This window comes from Sciurus carolinensis, chromosome 13, assembly GCF_902686445.1.
Source record: "Sciurus carolinensis chromosome 13, mSciCar1.2, whole genome shotgun sequence".
Taxonomy (NCBI): Eukaryota; Metazoa; Chordata; class Mammalia; order Rodentia; family Sciuridae; genus Sciurus; species Sciurus carolinensis.
Genome location: NC_062225.1, coordinates 5,550,540 through 5,570,258, shown reverse-complemented (window position 1 = coordinate 5,570,258; position 19,719 = coordinate 5,550,540). Strand labels below are relative to the sequence as shown.

Genomic DNA, 19,719 nt, shown 5'->3' with positions numbered 1-19,719 from the left:
GGTAGTGTCCTGAACACACTGGGTCGAGTACATGACTGAGATGAACTTGACCTCGACTGGGACTTCTAAAGTGTAGATCCAAAATCTAAGATGGCACAGGGGCCTGTGCTACCTGTGGATTCCCAGGTGGTGCCAGCTCGGCTCCTTCCCTCCTGCGATGTATCAGTCTCCTGTCGCCGCTGTAACAAATCACCCCAAACTCATTGGCTTGAAGTGACCCCCGTTTATTCTCTTAGCTTCTGGAAGCTAGAAGCCCAACACAGTGTGGCTAGGTTAAGATCAGGGCTGTTCCTTCTGGAGCCTGTTGACTCTCCCAGCTTCTCTGAACCGCCCACGATTCTTGGCTCATGGCTCCCCCTCCAAGCCCCAAGCCAGCAGTGGCTGGTGAGTGGAACCCCAGCACACTCTGACACTCCCCTTCCACCCTGTCTCCTGGAGGTTGCCTGAGGGCCACCGGGCTGATCCAGGACACTGTCTTAATTCGTTCACTTATTTATCCAGATGGACTCATGCTGTATGTTTTCAGGCTGGCCTTGAACTCCTGGACTCCAGGAATCCTCCTGCCTCAGCTTCCCAAGTTTCTGTGACTAGAAGAGCTCCACCAAGCCTGGCTGAGAAGCTCTCTGAGGTCAGCTGATCAGCACCCCGATTCCCTCTTGCCACGTGACCGACCATGGTCCCGGGCTTGGCGGGCAGGACGTGCACATCCGGGGCCGTTAAGCTGCCCCCTCGGGTCGGCAGCCCATGCATCTGATTTCTCGTCCTGTTCAAACTAGCCAGACCTTGGAGATGGCATGTGGGCCCTTGCTTCATTCCCCCTCTCCTTCTCTACAGCCCCCCAAATCTGTTTGAGGTCCCTGTGACCCCGAGGAAGTCCACTGCATCCCGGAGGGGATGTGGAGAAGGAAGGATGTGACTTGACGGGTCCGTCCACGAGCCACCCCTCCCCCTCGACACAGGAGTTGGTTTGTTCGGGCTGCACACGACAAGAGCCAGGCCAACCAGAGAAAGTCCCGGCACTTCTCTGAAACACAGAGATAAAAAGAGCTCCCCTAGGGTCGGGGTTCAGACCAGATGAAAACTTTGGAAACGGCTGTAGCCTTTTTCTTTTCTATAGAGGAAAAGCCAGTCTAAAATGAAACTGTCTTGCCGAGAAATAGAAATAGAAGTGAAACTGATATTCAGAGAAAATATTGTGAAGAAGTAGTGCCATCTTGGACCTCTGGATCAAACCATACCTGAGTCCCTCTCTGGCATGACTTCTCTGTGAGATCAATCCACGAATTCCCTTTGTAGGCTAAGCCATTTGAATCAGAGTTTTTGCTACTTATGAAATAGGGATTTGCAGTGACCCAGAGAGAGGTTAGTAGCACCTAATTGGGACACAAGAATACCTAGTCTGTCTTTCCCTTGGGACCGAAGCACAGGTCCTCAAAGGAACACCCATCCCTCTCCTGGATCCTGGAGAGGACCCTCGCCCTGGCTTCTCTCCCTGCCCAGAGTCACTGTTTAGGTGTGTGTCCACCTTGGCTAACGCTGCTGGAGCCCCTTGGCGGAACTGATTGACCAGGAGGCAGACAGCAGGATGAGCCGTGTCCAGGGACCTGGAACAAATTCAGGAATGCCAGGAGTCTGTTATCGGTGGGAACGCCAGAGCCGGGGGCTGAGAAAGCGCCTCTCCCCACGCAAAGGGAAAGGAGGTGCTGGAGGCAATGGGGAGACCCCCAGAGGCCAGGGGGGCCAGGGAGAGCAGCGGATCCTGTCTCTGAGGCCTCCCTAGCCTGGGGCCCAGTCCTTCCTGAGGTCTGCCTCTCCTCTTGCCTATTGGACCCTATTGGACTCTCTGTCGCCTGAAATCAAGTTACTTTCCCAATCCCATGCCAGCCCGAGGTCCCTCTGTCCCACGCAGAGGGCATTGTGCTAAGGGCCTTAGATGTCCTCCAGAGGTCCATGTGGTAAAGCCTGAGCCCCAGCTCCATGCTGCTGGGAGATGGTGGCCCCGCGGGAGATCTCTGGGTCACAGGGTGTGTCCCGGGGGGGATTCTGGGGCCCAGGTTCCTCCTCCTTTCTCTCATCCTTAGCCAGGAGCATCTTCCTCTCGTCACTGTTACGGTGATAGAGAAATGGCCAGCACTGCAGCCTCAGGGACCCGCGTGGAGGCTGTCTTCTTTCCTCCCCGTGTGCCAGGTGGACGGGGACACTGAGGCTGGGGGCGTGAACTGAGCCACCCAGAGTTATGGAGTGCAGAAGGGAGCAGTGCTGGCCTGCGTCTTGGGTGCCTGTGGACAAACGTGGCGCCCACGACCAGCTCTCTAGCCACCAGCCATTCTCCCCTGCCTCCCCTTCAAAGCCAAGGATGGCTTCATAACCAGGAGGACCAATGGCAGGCGTCCTCCACGTGAGCCTCCCAGGACGGTCACTGCTTTCCTGTGAGGCCCAGTGACCCCTCCCCTTTGCCTTTCCCCTTCTTCCTCCTGGGATAAGAAGCTGGGCGGAGGATGTGGCAGCCGTTTTGTGACCATGAGGATGGAGCCGCCCGCCGAGGACTGGAAAACAGGGAGCTAAAAGGACCCCGGTCCCTGAGGCCGCACCCCAACCCTGGCGGCTCGACATCCCACGGTCTCCTGGCTTCCGACTTCTCACCTCTTGAGGAGAGAGGGTCTACTTGCCTAAGACTTTGTCAGGCTTCTGTGGTTTTGTTCTTTGCGATTGTGACTGAGCCCCACCTGTGTCCTCTGGGCATTGTGGTCATGGGGCAGTTTGCCAGAGAGACAAGGAGGGACTCAGAGACAGGCGACTCACCACTGGGCACAGGCTCTGGTTTCCTCCCAAGCTCGCAAGGCCGGGGGGCAGGCCAGTGGGTGCCCTGTGGGTGGACCCTAGGAGGCCCCGCCATCACAGGCACGAGAGCAAGACAGGTCTCCGCCACTGAGCCTCTTCTCCGTTCATGGACGAGGGAGCTGAGCTCTGTGTCCGCCACGGGGTACTGGCTGCAAGTCTGAGCTCAGCTGAACAGTTTACTCACAGAACAAATCTGTGTGGTACCAGGATTGTCTCCCGGCCCATCAGGGTCCAATCCTAGGGTTGGCAAGTCTGCGACTTCCTTGGTGTTTCCCTCTTTGATGCCAAATGGCTGCTTTTGCTCCATACATCACATCCTCACATGGTGAACAAAACCAAAAAGGTAAGAAAGGGACAGAGAGGAAAAGGGGGAAAGGACGTTGCAGGAGGATGTTCCCCAGCAGGATCCCGTGGAGTCTCCCTTCCTTCTCATTGCCTGCGAAGTGGCCAAATGGTTGTCCCTTGTCACAGTGGAGGCTACCCCAGCAAGCCATCAGAGGGCAGAGTGCTGCCACAGCCTTGCACAGTCACGATCTGTCCCCTGGTTGGTGACTTTGCCTCCATGTCAAATCAGGGTTGTGTTGACAGGCGACTGGCGGGGGACATCTTGTCCAGGACCAGCAACTAGTGGAGAGAGCAGGAGCAGAATTCCACTCCCTTCCCGCTGATCTCTGGGTAGGAAGAAGCTCTGTGTCTGGTGCAGCAGACACACCCGGGCGTCTGCTAGAGTGTTAGAATCTTGTGCTATTGGGATGGTCTACATTCTTCAGGCCAGTCATGGGTTTCCTGTTCCCCCTGCCAGAGGCTGGCTAAGAATGGGTGTATGATGCAGATCTGGTCCCACTGACACACAGCAGAAAAGCTGTTGGCAGGGTGATGGTTCTGGGAAAAATTCCCTCACTCTTATAAGAAGTGCCCAGGAAGAGGTAGTCTCCTGTGCTGGGTGCTGTCAAGTCTGGATGTGATGCCTGGACCCATGGCAGCCATATTGTGATCATGAGGGAAACTGGCTTGAGAACAGAGATGGCCCACGGAGGAGGGCAACATGCAAAGGCAGATGACACCCGGATCTCTGTTGATGTCACTGCAGCACTGAACTAACCACACCTGGGCTGTCCTACCTCTGGCTTTTTGGCATAGGAGATGCATCTTATCATTTAAACCCTTATGAGTTCATCTTTCTTGCAGCTGAAAGAATCCTAACCAACCCACCCGTTGCTGCTCTGCTCAGTTTCTGGGGCCAGCTACAGACCAGCCCTGAGCAGCAGCCCCACTCTGGTCTTTGCCCACCCAGTTGGAGCTCAGCTTTGTGTGACTGGCTGCTTATTATACAACCACGCTGCCCGCCATAAAAGGTCTGTGGGCTGCGTTCAAAACCCGGGAGTGGGGGGCGGTGGTTTGGGGGAGGTGCTCTGGGGGCTGCACAAAGGAAGGCCCTACCCCTGCCCATAGCAGCGCCAGTCTGCCATCACCCCCGGCGCTCGCGGAGACAATGCCGCAGCCACCCACCAGCTGCCTGTGGACCCGGGGCAGAGAGGGTGGTGGTTAAGAGCTGGGGGACCTGCAGGCCCTGGGGCTGGGCCAGAAGGGCTTTTGTTGAGGGTGACCATTTCCTCCCCTGCCACTGCGCCCGCTGCAGCCTGCACACAGGCCGGTTCAGCGGTTCCCTGGCGGCTGATTATACAGATTTGCTTCCACCTAAGGGCTCTTTTTCGAGGGCCCAGGACGCCCAGGGCCTCCCCCACACAGTCATCTGTGTTTAAAACACTCTGGTTTATCCTCTGCACCCGGAAAAAACCACCACCACCCCCAAACCCTGAACCCTGCTCTAGGAAAGGGATTCTGTCAGGAGAAAGATCTAGAAAAAGCTCTTCTTGAGGAAACGCTCAGGGGTGTAAGAGCCACTGAGCCCCCTGAGGCCACTCTCCCACGTAGGGCCTGCCAGCTGCAGAACCCGTCACGACGGTCCCCTGCCCAGAGATAGCCGCCATCCTGCTGCCCTGGGATGGCCAGGCCAGAGCTGGGCAGACGAGAGACCCCGATTCCATCTGTCCAGCTTTCCGAGGTGTCCACCTTCTCGGATGTCCAACTGCTGGTGCTGTTGCCTAGGAGGCCAGGATTCCCCTGCTGTCCTGGGGTCGGGTGACCCGGGGGTATTGGATGTGGAAAATAAAAAGCCCTAAGAGCGTGGCCTGGGAAAGGGAGTGAAAAGAAAGCCATCCATTGAAAGCTTTTGTCTCTTCCAGGAGACTCCTCTCCAGGTGCTGGCCGCCGGCCTCCCACCCGAGGCTTCCCAAGTGCCCAGAATGACACGCTCACTAAGTCACTCAGTCTGACCTGTCGCAGGCCAGTCTCTTTCTTTGTTCAGAGGCTCATTTTCCACCAGAAAGGTGGGTCCCTCAGAGGCGCATCACACCATCCCTGTCCCCCCTCATTCCGGCATGAAACCTCGTTCCTGAATAAACAGCTGAGCTGATTTGTGAAGTCTGAGTCTGGCCTGGTCGTTTTGTGCTAACAGGTCTAGGCCAAAGAGGGCCAGCCTTGGAGATTGCGTTGACACTTCTAGGAAAGGGACACCCACGTGTCTGGTCTCTTAGTGGGAAGTATGCACCTGGTGTTGGCTGCCCAAAGCAATCAGCCCAAGAATGAAACCCACACAGAGTAAAACAGATTTGGGAAGTTAGCAAGAGCCTTCTTGGTGACGCCATCTGAGCACCTGAATCCACTGATGCCTGAAACCTACCCCTGAACTTTTCAGTCACTTAAGTCAATAAATCAACATTGTTTAAAAAAAAAAAAAAATTGGGGGTGGGTGGGTGTGGTGGTGCACACCTACAATCCCAGCGACTCGGGAGGCTGAGGCAGGAGGATGGCAAGTTCAAAGCCAGCCTCAGCAACTTAGTGAGGCCCTAAGCAACTCAGTCTCAAAATAAAAAATAAAAAAGGGATGGGGATGTGGTAAAGTGCCTCTAGGTTCAATTCCCTGTATAAAAAAGCGGGGACTGAGGGTGTAGCTCAGTGGTGAAGCACCTGCAGAGCGCGCATGAGGCCACGGTTCCATCCCTGGCTCGCATTCACGCACAGGCACCCTGAGCAGAGGCTGGAAGTCATTAGTAACGCAAGGCACCCCCATCAGGCCCACTCAGCCTCTCCTTCCCTGTACCCACTGCCGCCTGCCCCGCCACTCACCTTGGGAGCATGCTGTTTCTCTTCCTGTGGGGCTGAGCCCCTCGCCCCTTCTGATGGGTTCTTGCAAAACAGATTGTTTTGTGTTATTTATTTGTTTCATGTGTCTTTGTGTGTGGTACTGGGGATTGAGTACCACAGGCACTCCACCATTTTTATTTTGAGACAGGGTCTTGCTCAGTTGCCCAGGCTGGATTTGAACTTGTGATCCTCCTAACCTCAGCCTCTTTACATCCTTTTTTAAAGGGCTCATCTGATTGGTTGGACCCACTGGGGACAATCTCTCTTTTAATTAACTTAAAGTCAACTGACTGGGGGCTTTAATCAAATCAGCAAATTCCTTTCACCTTTTCTAGGTAGTATATGTGTTGCCTTTGACCTTCACTGATTAGAAGCAAGTTATAAGTCCTGCCCACACTCAAGGGTGAGGATGATATAGGTTTTTTTTGTGTGTGTTTTTGTGTGTTTTTTTGTTTTTGTTTTTTTGTTTTTTTGTTTTTTTGTACTGGGGATTGAACTCAGGGGCACTGGACCACTGAGCCCCAGCCCCAGCCCCTTTTATATTTTATTTAGAGACAGGGTCTCACTGAGTTGCTTAGGGTCTCACTAAGTTGCTGAGGCTGGCTTTGAATTTGTGATCCTCCTGTCTCAGTCTCCTGATATATAAGGTTTTAATAACTGGATCTCATCTCAGAATTCTGCCTACTCTTTAGGTGGAAGGTGGTATCTAGCATTTCTTTCTTTCTTTAGTGGTACTGAGGATTGAACTGAGGGGGTCTCCCCCACTGAACTACTTCTGAGCCGATTTCATTTTATTTTATTTTTTATTTTGAGACAGGGTCTCCCTAACTCGCCCAGACTAGCCTCCAACTTGCTACCCTCCTGCCTCGGCTTCCAAGTCGCTGTGCTACCAGGCCTGACTGGTCTTTGTTTAAACGGTGGTAAAACACATAAAATTTACTAAGCCAGGTGTGGGCAGACCCTTCAGTGGTGGGATGTGTGCTGGCTCCTGCTACCTGGGTCCCGGCCAGACTCCCACGTGTCTTGGTTCCTGCAGTGTCACAGTGTTCTGAAACCTGGAACCTTCTGCAAGTCAGGTGGGCTCTGGGAAGGGCAGGCGGGGCAGAAGAAAGCCCAGTCATCCCCTCGTTATTCTGTACAGCATGTCTACCACTTGCAGCTCTCCAGCTGAGTGCTGGGAACACAGTCAAAAGATCAGTGAACCCGTAAGGTCTCCATTCGCAGAGCTTAGGGCTGACACAGGAATTGGGTATTAACTAAACCACCTCCTGTGGTTGCAGAAGGTCCCCGAGTACCGTCTGGAGTTCTAATTAACAGAGGAAAAGATGCGGAACGCCTGACTTGGTGACCCTCTCTCTTTTTGCGGGGCAGGTACTGGGAATGGAACTCAGGGCTGCTTAACCAATGCGCTACCTTCCCAGCACGGACGTCACTTTCTGTGGCATCAGGGATTCAAGCCGGGGCCTCAAGCCTGCTGGGCAAGGGCTCTACCGCTGAGCTCCATCCCCGGTCCTTTTGGTATTTTTTATTTCGAGACAGGATCTAAGTTGCAAGGCTGGCCTTGAACTTGCAGTCTTGCCACAGCCCCCCGAGTCGCGGGGTTACAGCGTGTGCCACCACACCCGGTGTGATCTTTGTGTCCCCAACTTGGAATTCTGCTAGAGCCAGAACTGTTTGGTGGCGGGGACACCCTGAGACCCTCTTTCCTCGAGGGTGGACTCTGCCTACCCTTGAATCCTCGTCCAATTTTTGGGTACCTTGGGTCCTGCATACGTCTTGGAGTCCCTACGAGGCCTAGGGGCCTATCTGGGAAGGCAAACGGCCCGCGCACAGCCAAACGCGCGGGTGCCCACGGCGGAGGGGCCGCCAGCCCCCGCAGGCCCCGCCCAGAGCATCCGCACGTGCTGCGTGCGTGTGGGGCGGGGCGCCACGGGGTGCGGCGAGGCGCCACGGGGTGGGGCGGGGCTTCGGGCCTGGCGCACGTCCCAATTGGCTCTCCGGACTGCCTGTAAGACTGCACGTCGTCGTTGCGCAGCATTACTGCTTTGGCGGGAGTTGACTGAGGGCGTGAGGTGAGAGACGTGGAGCAGTTTCCCGCCCAGGGCCAGATTCCTGGGCCAGTCAGATCTGGCCCTGGGCCGGGAACTGGGCCTGGTCGGCCTATTCCGTGCTGGCTGCGCGGGGCAGTGGACAGGGTGGAGCGCAGGCCATGAGGTCCCTGAGGCGCAGAGGAGCCCCTGGGGGAAGCTTGGTAGCGGGTAGTGCTGGGCCGGTTGCCCCGTCATCGCCTGTAGCACCCAGGACGACGGCCAGCCGGCGCCCGGCTCCCGGCGCCCTTGGGGCACCGTAGGGAGCGCCCATCGTGGGTCTGAGGCCCAGAGCTCCGAGGGGCAGCCGGGGCGCTGCGGGGCGGAGAGGCGGTGTTGGAGTCTCGCCTCGCGAGATCAGGTCTCTCGCGGTGCTTGGAGAGCGTGAGCGGCCTGGACCCAGGGACGGATTCGCGCTCGGTGCTTTGATCCAGGGCTGCGTTCTCAGATGTGCGCGGAGCAGGATCCATGCAGTGGCGGGCGGGAGCATTTGTGCCCCAAGCTGAAGAGACAGTGGCCTTTGGGCTCCCCCCAGCAGAGGCTCAGTGGAATACATGCTCAGAGATGTCAAATTGCACATTATTTTTACAGCAGCAGCAGCTGGAAAACCTGATTTTTATATAACAAGCTCTCTTGTTTCAGACATTTTTCCCTAATTGATAACGGTTTTGTGCATTATAGAGACAGAGGAAACAGATATGAGAGAACTGCATTTGCCCTTTGGATGCCAGCTTGCAACCTCTGCTGGGGAGGGGGGCATCAGGGCAGGGGCTGCAGAAGGCCGTGATTTCTTTCCTTTTTAAAAAATTTAAAGAAATTTTTGGTGGTAGGGATTGAACCCAGAGGTGCTTAACCACTAAGCCACGTCTCCAGCTTATTTTATTTTATTTTTTTTATTTGAGACAAGTTCTTGTTAAGTTGCTGAAACTGGCATCGGACTTGGGATCTTCCTGCTTCAGCCTCCCCAGTTGCTGTTGTTATAGGTGTTTGCCCCCATGCCAGGCCGGATTATTTTAATCTTATTTTGTCAAAGCCTAGCTAAATTGACCAGGGCTGACCTCAAACTTGTGATCTTCCTGTCTCAGCTTCTTGAGTAGCTGGATTACAGGTGTGGGCTACAGTGCCCACCTCAGAGTCTCTATTTTGAGAACTTGGGTCCTAGAAAGATACATCCCAGAATTGCCTGGATTGTGTGGGCTGACTTAATTGGCAGATGGAAGATACCCCTAACCCTTGTTGTTTCCACTGCCCTTTTAGGATTAACCCAGTTCTAGTGGGGCTAGATTTTGAGAATGGTAGTGGTTTGAGGCTGGGGGGATCCTCCTTGTGAGGCAGGACTCCCCAAAGTGCAGCCTGGGCTTTGAGTCTTCCTGTGCCAGCTGGCTGTAAATGGGACTGTGAGAGTAGTTTTTAAATGTGCATTTGGGATGAGTCCCCCAGAGCCTGTGCACTGTTGGAATCAAGATCCTGTCCCTTGGCTTTGTGTTTCTAAGTTGTGTAATTGGGCAGAGAAGGGGAGAGCTTGAGGAATTCCTGGAGGGCAGGCACTGTCATCCGGCTCCTCTGCTCTGACTCCCTCCATGCAGGTGCTGTGGGGCCCAATGAGAGGCAGCCCTTGCAGCCCTTGCCTCTGGATACTTGGGTGTGATGGGAAGTGAAACCTGAGCCTGGAGGGGGGCTTGACATGGCTCTTTGACCAGCAAACTTGGACTGGGGAACTCAGGGAGGAAAGGGAGACCTAGAGTGTATTCCAGAGGCATCTGAGCTTAGAGCCATGGGCAAAATTTTGTGGGTGGCAGGAAGGGGAGGCCACTTCCAGACGGGCATGTTTATGGTGTTTTGAGGGTGATGAGTATAGATAATTAGAACAGCCTACTAATCGGGGACTTGGTGAGAGATCAGGGTAGAGGGGACTTAAATGGGCCGTTTTGGGGCCAGGCATTGGGGTGGGGTTCCATGCTGTATTAGGGAAGGTAGACATTTGCTAGTTAAGGGGTTTGTTTTATACCAAGTGATGTCTTCTGTGGAGAATATCATGTGAGAGGGGTTTGATTGTGGAAAGAGCTCTTTCATACCCAACTGGATGTGCATTCCTTGTGAACAGGTCTGTGTGGCGTTTCTGTTCTGACTACCCCAGCTGTCCCTCATCTAGTGTTCAGCCCACATTCCTATAATGATTGAGTAGATGAAGGGCTGTCTTCTGGCAGAGAGGGGAAGAGCAGGTAAGCAGGACCTGGTGCCCTTGTGGCGATGATTCTGATCCTCTTTGGTGGTCCCGTGCCCCTATCCTGCTGGTCCAGTCCTGTGCATTCCCCCTGCACAGTAGCAGTCTTGGTCTCCAGTACAGCCTTGGTCAGTTCTAGGAGTTGGCAGGGTGAGTGTTGATGGTAAGACAAGCAGTGCCTCTCATGTTGATCTGGGGGGGGACCCTGACCTGGACACTGGGAGACCTTTTAAGGACAGCTGGCTCTTTGGGACAGATGGTTCTTTGATCTGAGCAAACGCCTAGTTTCCAGCCTGGGTCCTCCTCATGGCTGCTCTCCTGGGTGTTGCCTTTCTGGTCTGGGGGTGGGACCCTGGAGTCCCTCTAGGAACTCCTGGGTTATGGCTCAGATTCCATATGGCTCTATCTTTCCACCTTTCTGTAGGTCAGATTCCAGTGGGAAGAAAGGTGCCTGGTTCCCAGATCTTGTAGACCCTCATGACCACAATGTTGAAATCCAGATGCCCAGTCCAGCAGAGAAGCAGCCATAATGGCCAGGAGGTAATGTGACCCCTCTCATTCTCAGGATACCCTCTGTCCTTCCATTTCCCTGCCTGTGCCCAATTCCTGGTGCCCATCTTCCTCTGCCAAGGATCTTGAATCCTTTCATCTCTCTCTGTGGCCCTTTTCCAGGGCAGCCTGTGGTCCTCAGGCTTTGGGATGAAGCTGGAGGCCATCACACCATTCCTAGGGAAGTATCGTCCCTTTGTGGGTCGCTGCTGCCAGACTTGTACCCCCAAGAGCTGGGTAAGTGTCAGTCAGGTTGGCCCTCACTGGAAGCTCGGGTTAGCTTGGTTCTGGGAGCCATGGTCCTGGGAGCTGCTTTCTTTGTCTTTCCAAACATTGCCCTTCTGTACCCCATGCCTCTGCTTTTGTCTTTTGGGGACTAGATGCACTGGTATTGGTTTTGCTGGGCTGTGGATAGTTCCAAGGCCAGAGGGGCCAAAGGGAAGATAGGGCATGCCCAGAGGGCTGGTATCTGGCCCCATCTGCCTGAGTCCTGTTGGAACACCTTTTACTCAAACTTCCCTGGCCTTGGGTGCACCCACGCTGTGTGCTGATGCTGAGGTGCCTGGAGTTCTGGTGAAGATCTAGGTTACATGTCCTCTAATGTTGATAAGAGAACTCCTGGACTTTTTTTTTCTTTTGGGTACTGGGGATTAAATTCAGGGGCGCTTAACCACTGAGCCACATCCTCAGCCCTATTTTGTATTTTACTTAGAGACAGGATCTCATTGAGTTGCTTAGCACCTCTCTGTTGCTGAGGCTGGCTTTGAACTCAAGATCCTCCTGCCTCAGCCTCCTGAGCTCCTGGCATTATAGGCATGTGCCACCACGCCTGGCTTTCCCAGACTTTTGATCTGCTGCTCTCCAGGACAGCAATTCTGTACAGGATGCAGCACTTCCATTTTGAGCATGGAACCCTTCTTCCTGAGCCAGCATCAGGATCTGGGTCAAATGTCTTTTGGAAGATGCTGTGCTATAATCCTTTCTCCTGGTAGAATTGAAGGGCCACTTAAAGGGGCGGAGCAGGAACTCCTTGGCCCATGCAAAGGCCCTCCAGGACATGCTGTCCCTGCCCCCTTGGGCAGGAGTCCCTCTTCCACAGAAGCATAATGGATCTGGGCTTCTGCAACGTGATTCTAGTGAAGGAGGAGAACACCAGGTAGTCAGAGCCGGGGTGGCCAGGGTGGTGGGCAGGGCTCTTTTGGTGGAGGGCTGCTGGGGGTCCTGCTTGGTTTTAAAGTGCCATTTTCTTCCCATGATGGAAAAGAAGGGTCCTGTCCCCTGCCCACAGTGGGGAGAGGCGGGTGAGCACTCCTGCAGCTCTTCCTGTGAGCATGTATGGACCGCCCACTGCACGTCAGGCTTTGAACCTGTGCCCCTCTTGGTGGGGAGAGGGGTGGGGCCAGGGCACACACGGGTGGGCAGTTCTCCCTGCCTTGTGGTAAGTGTGCTCAGTGTCTTGGAGACTCGGGCCTGGGCTGGGTGTGATGGCTTCCTGAGGCATAGCCCCTCGTGGGCCCCACGTGAGGCCTCTCTGAACCACTGTCCCCCTGCTCTGGGGGCTGTGCCCAGGTTTCGAGGCTGGCTGGTTCGCAGGCTCTGCTATTTCCTGTGGTCTCTAGAGCAGCACATACCCCGCTGCCAGGATGCCTCGCAGAAGATCATGGAAAGCAGTGGGTGAGGAGGCAGGCGGGAGGTTGGCTGGCACTTCTGGATCCTTAAAGGGGTGGTCGAGAGGGCTGGCTGGGGTAAGGCTTCTAGAGTGTTCTCTTTGCCTGGGCCTTTTCTCAAAAGGAGACTGGAGACCACAGGCCACGTCCTGGGGGGGCCATCTGCACCCTGCCTCAGTCCAGCACCACTCCCCCCGCCCACAGGGTTCAGAGCCTCCTCTCGGGGAGGGCTCCTGGAGGGGCCGGGGAAGGCCGGACGCCAGACCTTGTGGAAAGAGAGATTCAGCGCATCCTGGGCCATATCCAGGCTCCACCCCGCCCCTTCCTGCTCAGGTAACTCTGAACCGAAGGCACTTGTCCCTGGGCTGGGGCCTCTGCCCTTCTGGAGAGTGGGCTTGAGGAAGAGCTGGACGGTATTTTCCTGTGTGGGCTGCAGCCTGCTGTCATCACATGCTCCCCCGCCCCATCCAGCTCAGCTCTGTGTGCCTGTTAGATGCAGGACACTGCTGGGAATGGAGGGGTGAACAGAGATCTAGCTGCGAGAAGGAAGGAGTAGGGCTGAGACCCAGACGACTCGGGGAAGACTCGTATGCCAGGACCAAAAGGGGGCAGGAAGCTAACTTTCGGGGTATAGAAGTGAGGGTAGGGGAGACAGTCCTGCTGAGGGAATAGCATTAGCACAGCCCTGACCAGGAAAGGGTGGTTGGAAGCTGGCAAGTAAAGCGGGGAGAGCTGCTAGAGGGGGCTGAAAGGCGGAAAGAAGCAGATCATTGGGACCATAGAAGAGGTTCAGGCGGGTCTCTAGGTGGCGTGAACGCAGGTTCAAAGGTTTCAAGCAAGGATGACACCGAAGGGTTGGGGTTTGGAGCAGAGACCAGAGGAGCACCTGGAAAGCTGCCAGTGCAGGTGAGCTGTGGTGACGGACAGGAGAGGCTGGAAAATGTGGATGAGAGATCAGGGTGCTAATAATGGGCAGGGAGGAGGAAAGGGAGCCATCGCTGCTCTAGAACCTGGTGGCAGGTACAGAGGGGAACAGGCTTAGGGAGAGGGCGTTGGGCCCAGGAAGGATATTTTAGACCTAGAAAGTTCCAGTTCCTGACTGGGGACTCAGTTGCATATGGGGTCTGGAGCTCAGAAGAGTCTGGGGCAGAGCTGTAGCATGCAACTGGTGTTTAAAGCCAGGGATGAGTGAGTCACCGAGGGACTTTCCGGGTAGTCTGCAGAGACAGGCTGGGTTCTACCTGGAGAAGTCTGGGTCTTGGTCTCCTTTGGGGTGAATGGAAGTAGATGGCTGTGAATCTGACGTGAGCCAACGTCCCTGTGAGGTCTTGGGAGAGCATGGCGCCTCTGGGGCCTGGGCTGTGGCCTCTGGCGCCTACTGCTTAGCATTCTTTACTCTTACGCAGCGTGCGGCCTCTCCGAGCCTCACTTTCCTCTTCTGTAAAAGGGATGGTGGTAGTGCCTGCCGTAGAGGGGTTCTGGGCAGTCCTTTGAGGTGCTGTGGGGCTGAGCCTCGTGTCAGGCGACCCTGCTGCTCCTCAGGCTGGGCCTTGCTTCCCAGGCTGTTGAGCTGGGTGCTGCTGCGGGTCCTGAACTGCCTCTTCCTGAACGTGCAGCTGCACAGGGGCCAGATGAAGATGGTCGGCGAGGCCGCCCAGACGGTAAGGCCCAGCCCACGCTGGATGACATGGCAGGAGCAGAAGCGAGGCCGAGCCTGTCATCTGGTGGGAAAAATGCACTGCTCTTGGGCGACCTTCCCTTGCTGTCTCACGGTCCTGCTCCCATGGGGCTGCTCCTGACGTCTTTTCATCATGGTCTTGACGGCCATTACTTCAGTGCATTACCTTAAAAGTTTTGGCAAGTGTACTCGGGAGGAGCTCTTCCTCTGCTCCCTGCTCCCTCTGGGGCTGCCTTGAGTTTGCAGGTGCTGGGTTTGGCTTCCTGTGACTTGGGGTGGGGGCGGGTGGGCACTTCCCTCTGGCTCTCCCTGGAGCAGGGGTCGCCGCTCGTCTTCCTCTCTACTCACAAGTCACTCCTAGATGGAATCTTGCTGCCCTTTGTGCTGCTCTCCCAGGGCCTGGGTGTGCTCCGTGTGGCCTGGGACTCCCATGCCTGCTCCCCTGCTCTCAGGTAAGAGCCATGTGTCCCTAGTCACAACACGGGAGAAGTCCCAGGCTGGGAGGGGTAACTGGGGACGGGCATATGCTGACAGCAGCTTCCCCAAGGCCCTCTTTTGGACGCGCTGATCCCAGCCATATGGGAGCCCATCCTGTGGGTCCCAGGGCCACGGTGCCTCAGCATGTTCAGACAGGGCACAGGCTGGCCCTGGGCGAGACAGGCTCTCACAGGCCTCCTGCTCAGTCCCCAGTCTCGAGCCCCTTCTCTCACTAGGCTCTTCTGTGCCCCACAGAGCCCTGCTGAGGAATCTTGGGGGGCTCTTCTTGCCCCCAGAGGCCAACCTCTCTCTGGACAGTTCTGAAGGGGTCCTTGCAAGGGCCGTGGTCCAGGCGGTAAGTGCTCCCATTGGTTATGTGGGAGCCAGGCCGAGGGTATAGGGCTCTGTTTCTGCTCTTGCCTTGACTCCTGCCTCCCCTTCCTCCTGTTCCAGGCCATGGAGCAGCTGCTGGTCAGTGGGCAGCCCCTGCTCATTTTCCTGGAGGAGCCTCCTGGAGTTCCAGGGCCACGGCTGTCGGCCCTAGGCCAGGCCTGGCTAGGACTGGTGGTGCAGGCAGTCCAAGTGGGCACTGTCTCAGATGCTATGCTGGTGCCAGTGGCCATTACCTATGATCTGGTTCCAGATACATCATGTGACATGCATCAAGTGAGACCCTCCTGCCCTTGGGGATTCCAAGTGGACACCAGCTCCAGACAGGCATAATATTGTGTCTTGTGGCTGAATCCCCCTTAGGGCTGGGGTCTAAGTGGGGAGTGAGGTGTGTCATTGTATAGCAGGTATCAGCTGTTACATCATCTCATTTCATTCTTGAAAAATCCTCTTAGGGAGGGATTTGTTTCCTGCATGAGAAAACGGGAGCTTGGAGAGGGCAGGGTCATGCATGAGGTTGGACTTGAGATAAAGCTACAGGCTGGGAGCAGAGGGACCCCTGGAGAGCAGGATGGGGCAGGCAGCCCTGAGACCTGTCCGAGAGCAGTGTCCACAGCAAGCCAGGTGCTCAGCCTTTCCTCCCCATAGGCCTCCGGCCCCCTGGGGCTGTGGAGGGGCGCTCTGGCTGTCCTGTGGAGACTGCGCAGTTGCTGGGGCTGCCTCCGCAGGGTCTGCGTCCGGGTGCACCTTGCCCAGCCCTTCTCCCTGCAGGTACGGAGCCAGGGGCCAGGATGGATGTCTGTTAGGGCTTCTGGCAGCCTGGCCTCAAAGCCACTGGAGGAGAGCCTCACCTGCCTCAGCGGGCTGTGTGCAGGTTTCCTGTGGCCAGAGCAGGTCACCTGAGGGTCTCGTCCCAGCAGGAGTACACCATCAATGCCCGGAGCTGTTGGGGTGGCAGGCGGACCCTGGAGCACCTGCTGCAGCCCGTCGTGCTGGGCCAGTGGTACAGCAGGCTGTGGGGGTCTCAGGGCCCCATAGGCAGCCCCCAGCTCTTGAAGTGGAGCCCTCCCTCACCCTGCCCATACACACAAGCACGTCGGCACCCCTGCCTCTCACGCAGCCTGGGTCACGGGCAACTGCCAGATACTCGCCTTGCCTGCGGTCTGAGTGTAGAGCAGGGCACACAGGCCTGAAGGAGTGGGGGCGACAGGAGCCATCCCCTGGGCTGGGCTGGGCTGGGCTGGGGGCACACCTTCGTGAGAGCTCTGGGCTTCCCCCACACACCTGGTTTTAGATTTGGTCCCTCATTCTTTGGTCTGTGTCTCTGTCCCAGCACTATTGTCCCAGACACAGAGAAAGAACAGGAGTGGACCCCAACAACTGGCCTCCTCCTGGCCTTCAAGGAGGAGGACCAGCTCCTGGTCAGGCGACTGAGCCGGCACATCCTGCATGGTAAGAGGAACTAGGTGTAGGCCTTTGGGGCAGGTCCTAAATGGTCCCTTCTCTCTGGTTGACCAGTCACCAGGGACCCCTGTTCCAAATGGATGTTTGCACCTGACCCATTAATCCTTGGTGGCACACTTGGGACATGTGAAGAAGAGTGGACCTTGGCCCTGCCCAAGGCATAGGGCAGCTGGGCAGTAGCTGAGTGCACAGACTGGCACTTGCTCAACTGTGGTCACTACCCCAGGTCCTACCTGCCCTGCCTTGGGTTCAGTGTCCCTTTACCGTGCCTTTAGCTGTAAATGGTAAGGACAGCGGGATGGAGCCCTGCATGTATGGGGCTAGACAGAACCTACAGAGGAACAGGCTGCAGAGGTCCCTTTACCTTCCCAGCCCCCTGTGGGCCTTGCAGACCAGGGCGATGCCTTGAGCCCCAGGACTGGCTCTGCATACATGTGACAAATGCCAGTTCTCCAGTCCTGCTCTCCCCTCCTGGGGTGGAGCTGGGCTGTGTGGCTGGGAAGACGTGCCAGGTGATGGGAGATCAGGCCCCTGACAGCACCCACCTCCGGCCCCAGCTAGCGTGGCGAGCTCGGCGGTGATGAGCACGGCCATCATGGCGACGCTGCTGCTGTTCAAGCACCAGAAGGTAGGCCGCAGGGTGGCGGGGCCTTGGGGGCAGCGCTCCTGCTCAGCTCTGTTCTGCCCCCTAGGGCGTGGTCCTGTCGCAGCTCCTGGGGGAGTTCTCCTGGCTGACAGAGGAGACGCTGCTGCGTGGCTTTGATGTGGGCTTCTCGGGGCAACTGCGATGCTTGGTGCAGCACACGCTGAGCCTGCTGCGGGCACACGTGATCCTGCTGCGCGTCCACCGAGGGGACTTGGTGGTGGTGCCACGGCCTGGCCCAGGCCTCATGCACCTGGCACGCCTGAGTGCAGAGCTGCTGCCCGCCTTCCTGAGCGAGGCCGTGGGTGGTGAGTCCCGAGGACTGGGGTGGTAGGGTGTGGGTGCAGGGAGGGGACTGGCCCCTTCATTCTCCCCCACCTCCACCAGCCTGTGCTGTGCGGGGGCTGCTGGCAGGCAGAGTGCCACCCGAGGGGCCTTGGGAGCTGCAGGGCATAGAGCTGCTGGGCCAGAGCGAACTCCACCGACAGATCCTGCTGCTGCTGCACCTGCTGCCGCAGGACCTGCTGCTGCTGCAGGTCAGCCCCGCCTTCGGGGTCCTGGGCCTCCCCGGGTGGTGGTGGTGCAGCCCTGCCGTGCAACCTCCTTCAGTAGTGTGTCCTTCCTTTGGCGAGGCCCTGGCTTTCCTGGGTCCCACAGGTGTCCCTCTCTCCCCAGCCCTGCCAGTCTTCCTACTGTTACTGCCAGGAAGTGCTGGACCGGCTCATCCAGTGTGGGCTCCTGGTTGCTGAGGAGGTAGGTGTGGCGGCCGGAGGCAGAGTCCGAGCGGGGGCCTGGCTCGCTCTAGCCTCTCCGAGTGCCACATGCCCAGGCTGCCCTGTCCTCTGTGCCCTGGGGGTGGGCTGCCACTGACTGCACTGCGCCTGTCGGGCCCACGTGCCATGACAGACCTGGACGTGCGTAGCTGTGGTTTCCTTCACCCCTGCCCTGGCCCGTGCATCCTTCGGGGCTCCCTGTGTCTGCTTATCCTGGTTTGACTTTCATGGACCCTGTCTGGGGATAGAGGGGCTATTCCCTGGCTGGCCTGTCAGGGACCAATGGCTCTCACGGCTTCCAGACCCCAGGCTCCCGGCCAGCCTGTGACACAGGGCGTCAGCGTTTGAGTGCAAAGCTGCTGTGGAAACCCAGTGGGGACTTTACTGACAGTGACAGTGATGACTTTGAGGAGGTGGAGGGCCGGTACTTCAGGGTGTGTTGGGAGAAGCCACTCCAGGAGGGAGGCGGCAGGGAGGTGCCAGGAGCTGCCCTCACCCTGGCCTGTTCCCTTCAGCTCAGCCAGCAGTCACGCTGTCCCGACTTTTTCCTTTTCCTCTGCCGCCTGCTCAGCCCGCTGCTCAAGGCCTTTGCACAGGCTGCTGCCTTCCTGCACCAGGGACAGCTGCCAGATACCGGTAAGGCTCCCCTCTGCTTGCTGTGCTCAGGGCGGGGATCTGCCCAGGCAGGACTTGGATCTCCGCCTTCCTTCTGCAGAGGCAGGCTATACAGAGCAGCTGTTCCAGTTCTTTCAGGCCACGGCCCAGGAAGAGGGGATCTTTGGTGAGTCCAAGCAGCCAGCCCAGGTTCCTGGAGTGGAGTGAATTTGCTGGTGGCTGCTGCCCCCTGCTGGCAGGGGCAGCCCCAACTCCAGGAAGAACTCCTGAGTACAGAGGGCCTTTGGGCCCCTCAGTCCCATCAAAGCCTTGTCCCTGGGGTGTTCCCTTTTTAAACAAAAGGAGGAAAGCTGCGTTCCCACGAGCTACCTCCCACGAGCCTTTGTCTCTCCTCTCTTTAGAATATGCCGACCCAAACCTCGCCGTCAGTGCTGTCTGGACCTTTCGAGACCTGGGGGTGAGGGCCAGTGTTTTCATCCTCCTGCTTCCAACCTCTGACAACTGCTTAAGGGAACCAGCTGTGTCCCCCACTACACAGGGCTGGCCCTGATGATAGCTTAGACACTGGGATTTACCTAGGAATAGACATGATGAAGGACTGGGTGGTTTTCCACCCAGCTTGGTCTCCCTAACCACTGGCTTCCCCTACTTCCAGGTGGGGTGCTGTGGGTGGTTGGAGACACAGGCCTGAGGGGCTAGAGGTCTCCCTGCAGGTTTCTGAGGACCAGGCTTGGCCATTGGCTCCGTGAGCACAGCCCCTGGAGGGAGCACTCACAGTCCCATCTCACGGCACAGGTGCTGCAGCAGATGCCCAGCCCTGCAGGTTCCCAGCTCCACCTGTCCCCTGCATTTGCCAGCCGGGACAATCAGGACAAGCTGGAACAGTTCATTCGGCAGTTCATCTGCAATTAGAACCATGAGGCAGAGCCTGATCTGAAAGCCCTCAACCCAGCTGGGTCCTAGACAGCAGACAGGAGGCTGCAAGCCCTGGCGGGACTATGAAGTCTGTGGTTTGATCGTGTCTTGGTTTCTCCATTCTTTGGTGTAATAAACAAGGGGAATGGATGAGTCTTCTTTCTCCAAACCCCAGAGTATCTTTTCGGT

General features: G+C 56.8%; 1 protein-coding gene across 2 annotated transcripts; it reads left to right on the top strand.

The window, feature by feature from the left end:
* The first annotated feature begins 3,421 nt into the window (after window positions 1–3,421).
* Gpat2 (glycerol-3-phosphate acyltransferase 2, mitochondrial) lies at window positions 3,422–19,710 on the top strand. 2 transcript variants are annotated; one of them, XM_047522833.1, is made up of 23 exons: window positions 3,422–3,516; window positions 4,030–4,196; window positions 10,784–10,899; window positions 11,032–11,145; window positions 11,991–12,064; window positions 12,478–12,582; window positions 12,780–12,908; window positions 14,137–14,236; window positions 14,572–14,705; window positions 14,986–15,085; window positions 15,184–15,396; window positions 15,769–15,891; window positions 16,041–16,123; window positions 16,454–16,572; window positions 17,142–17,212; window positions 17,277–17,535; window positions 17,615–17,763; window positions 17,903–17,980; window positions 18,303–18,434; window positions 18,516–18,636; window positions 18,716–18,781; window positions 19,017–19,072; window positions 19,411–19,710. In XM_047522833.1, exons 3-23 carry the CDS (start codon window positions 10,837–10,839, stop codon window positions 19,525–19,527), a joined length of 2,406 nt encoding a protein of 801 aa, XP_047378789.1. In that variant the 5' UTR covers window positions 3,422–3,516; window positions 4,030–4,196; window positions 10,784–10,836; the 3' UTR covers window positions 19,528–19,710. The 2 variants fall into 2 exon arrangements, with proteins under 2 accessions (XP_047378789.1, XP_047378790.1); XM_047522834.1 differs by lacking the exons at window positions 3,422–3,516; window positions 4,030–4,196; window positions 10,784–10,899; ... (2 more) ...; window positions 12,478–12,582; window positions 12,780–12,908 and adding an exon at window positions 13,810–13,879 and having other exon boundaries at window positions 16,038–16,123.
* Window positions 19,711–19,719: the final 9 nt, after the last annotated feature.

Bases quoted from the DNA above. Each gene is read 5' to 3' on its own strand.
- Gpat2 (XM_047522833.1), top strand. From the start codon at position 10,837: ATGACCACAATGTTGAAATCCAGATGCCCAGTCCAGCAGAGAAGCAGC. The intron at 16,573-17,141 runs GTAAGAGGAACT...CTCCGGCCCCAG, and splicing joins GAGCCGGCACATCCTGCATG to CTAGCGTGGCGAGCTCGGCG. The intron at 17,981-18,302 runs GTAGGTGTGGCG...CACGGCTTCCAG, and splicing joins GGCTCCTGGTTGCTGAGGAG to ACCCCAGGCTCCCGGCCAGC.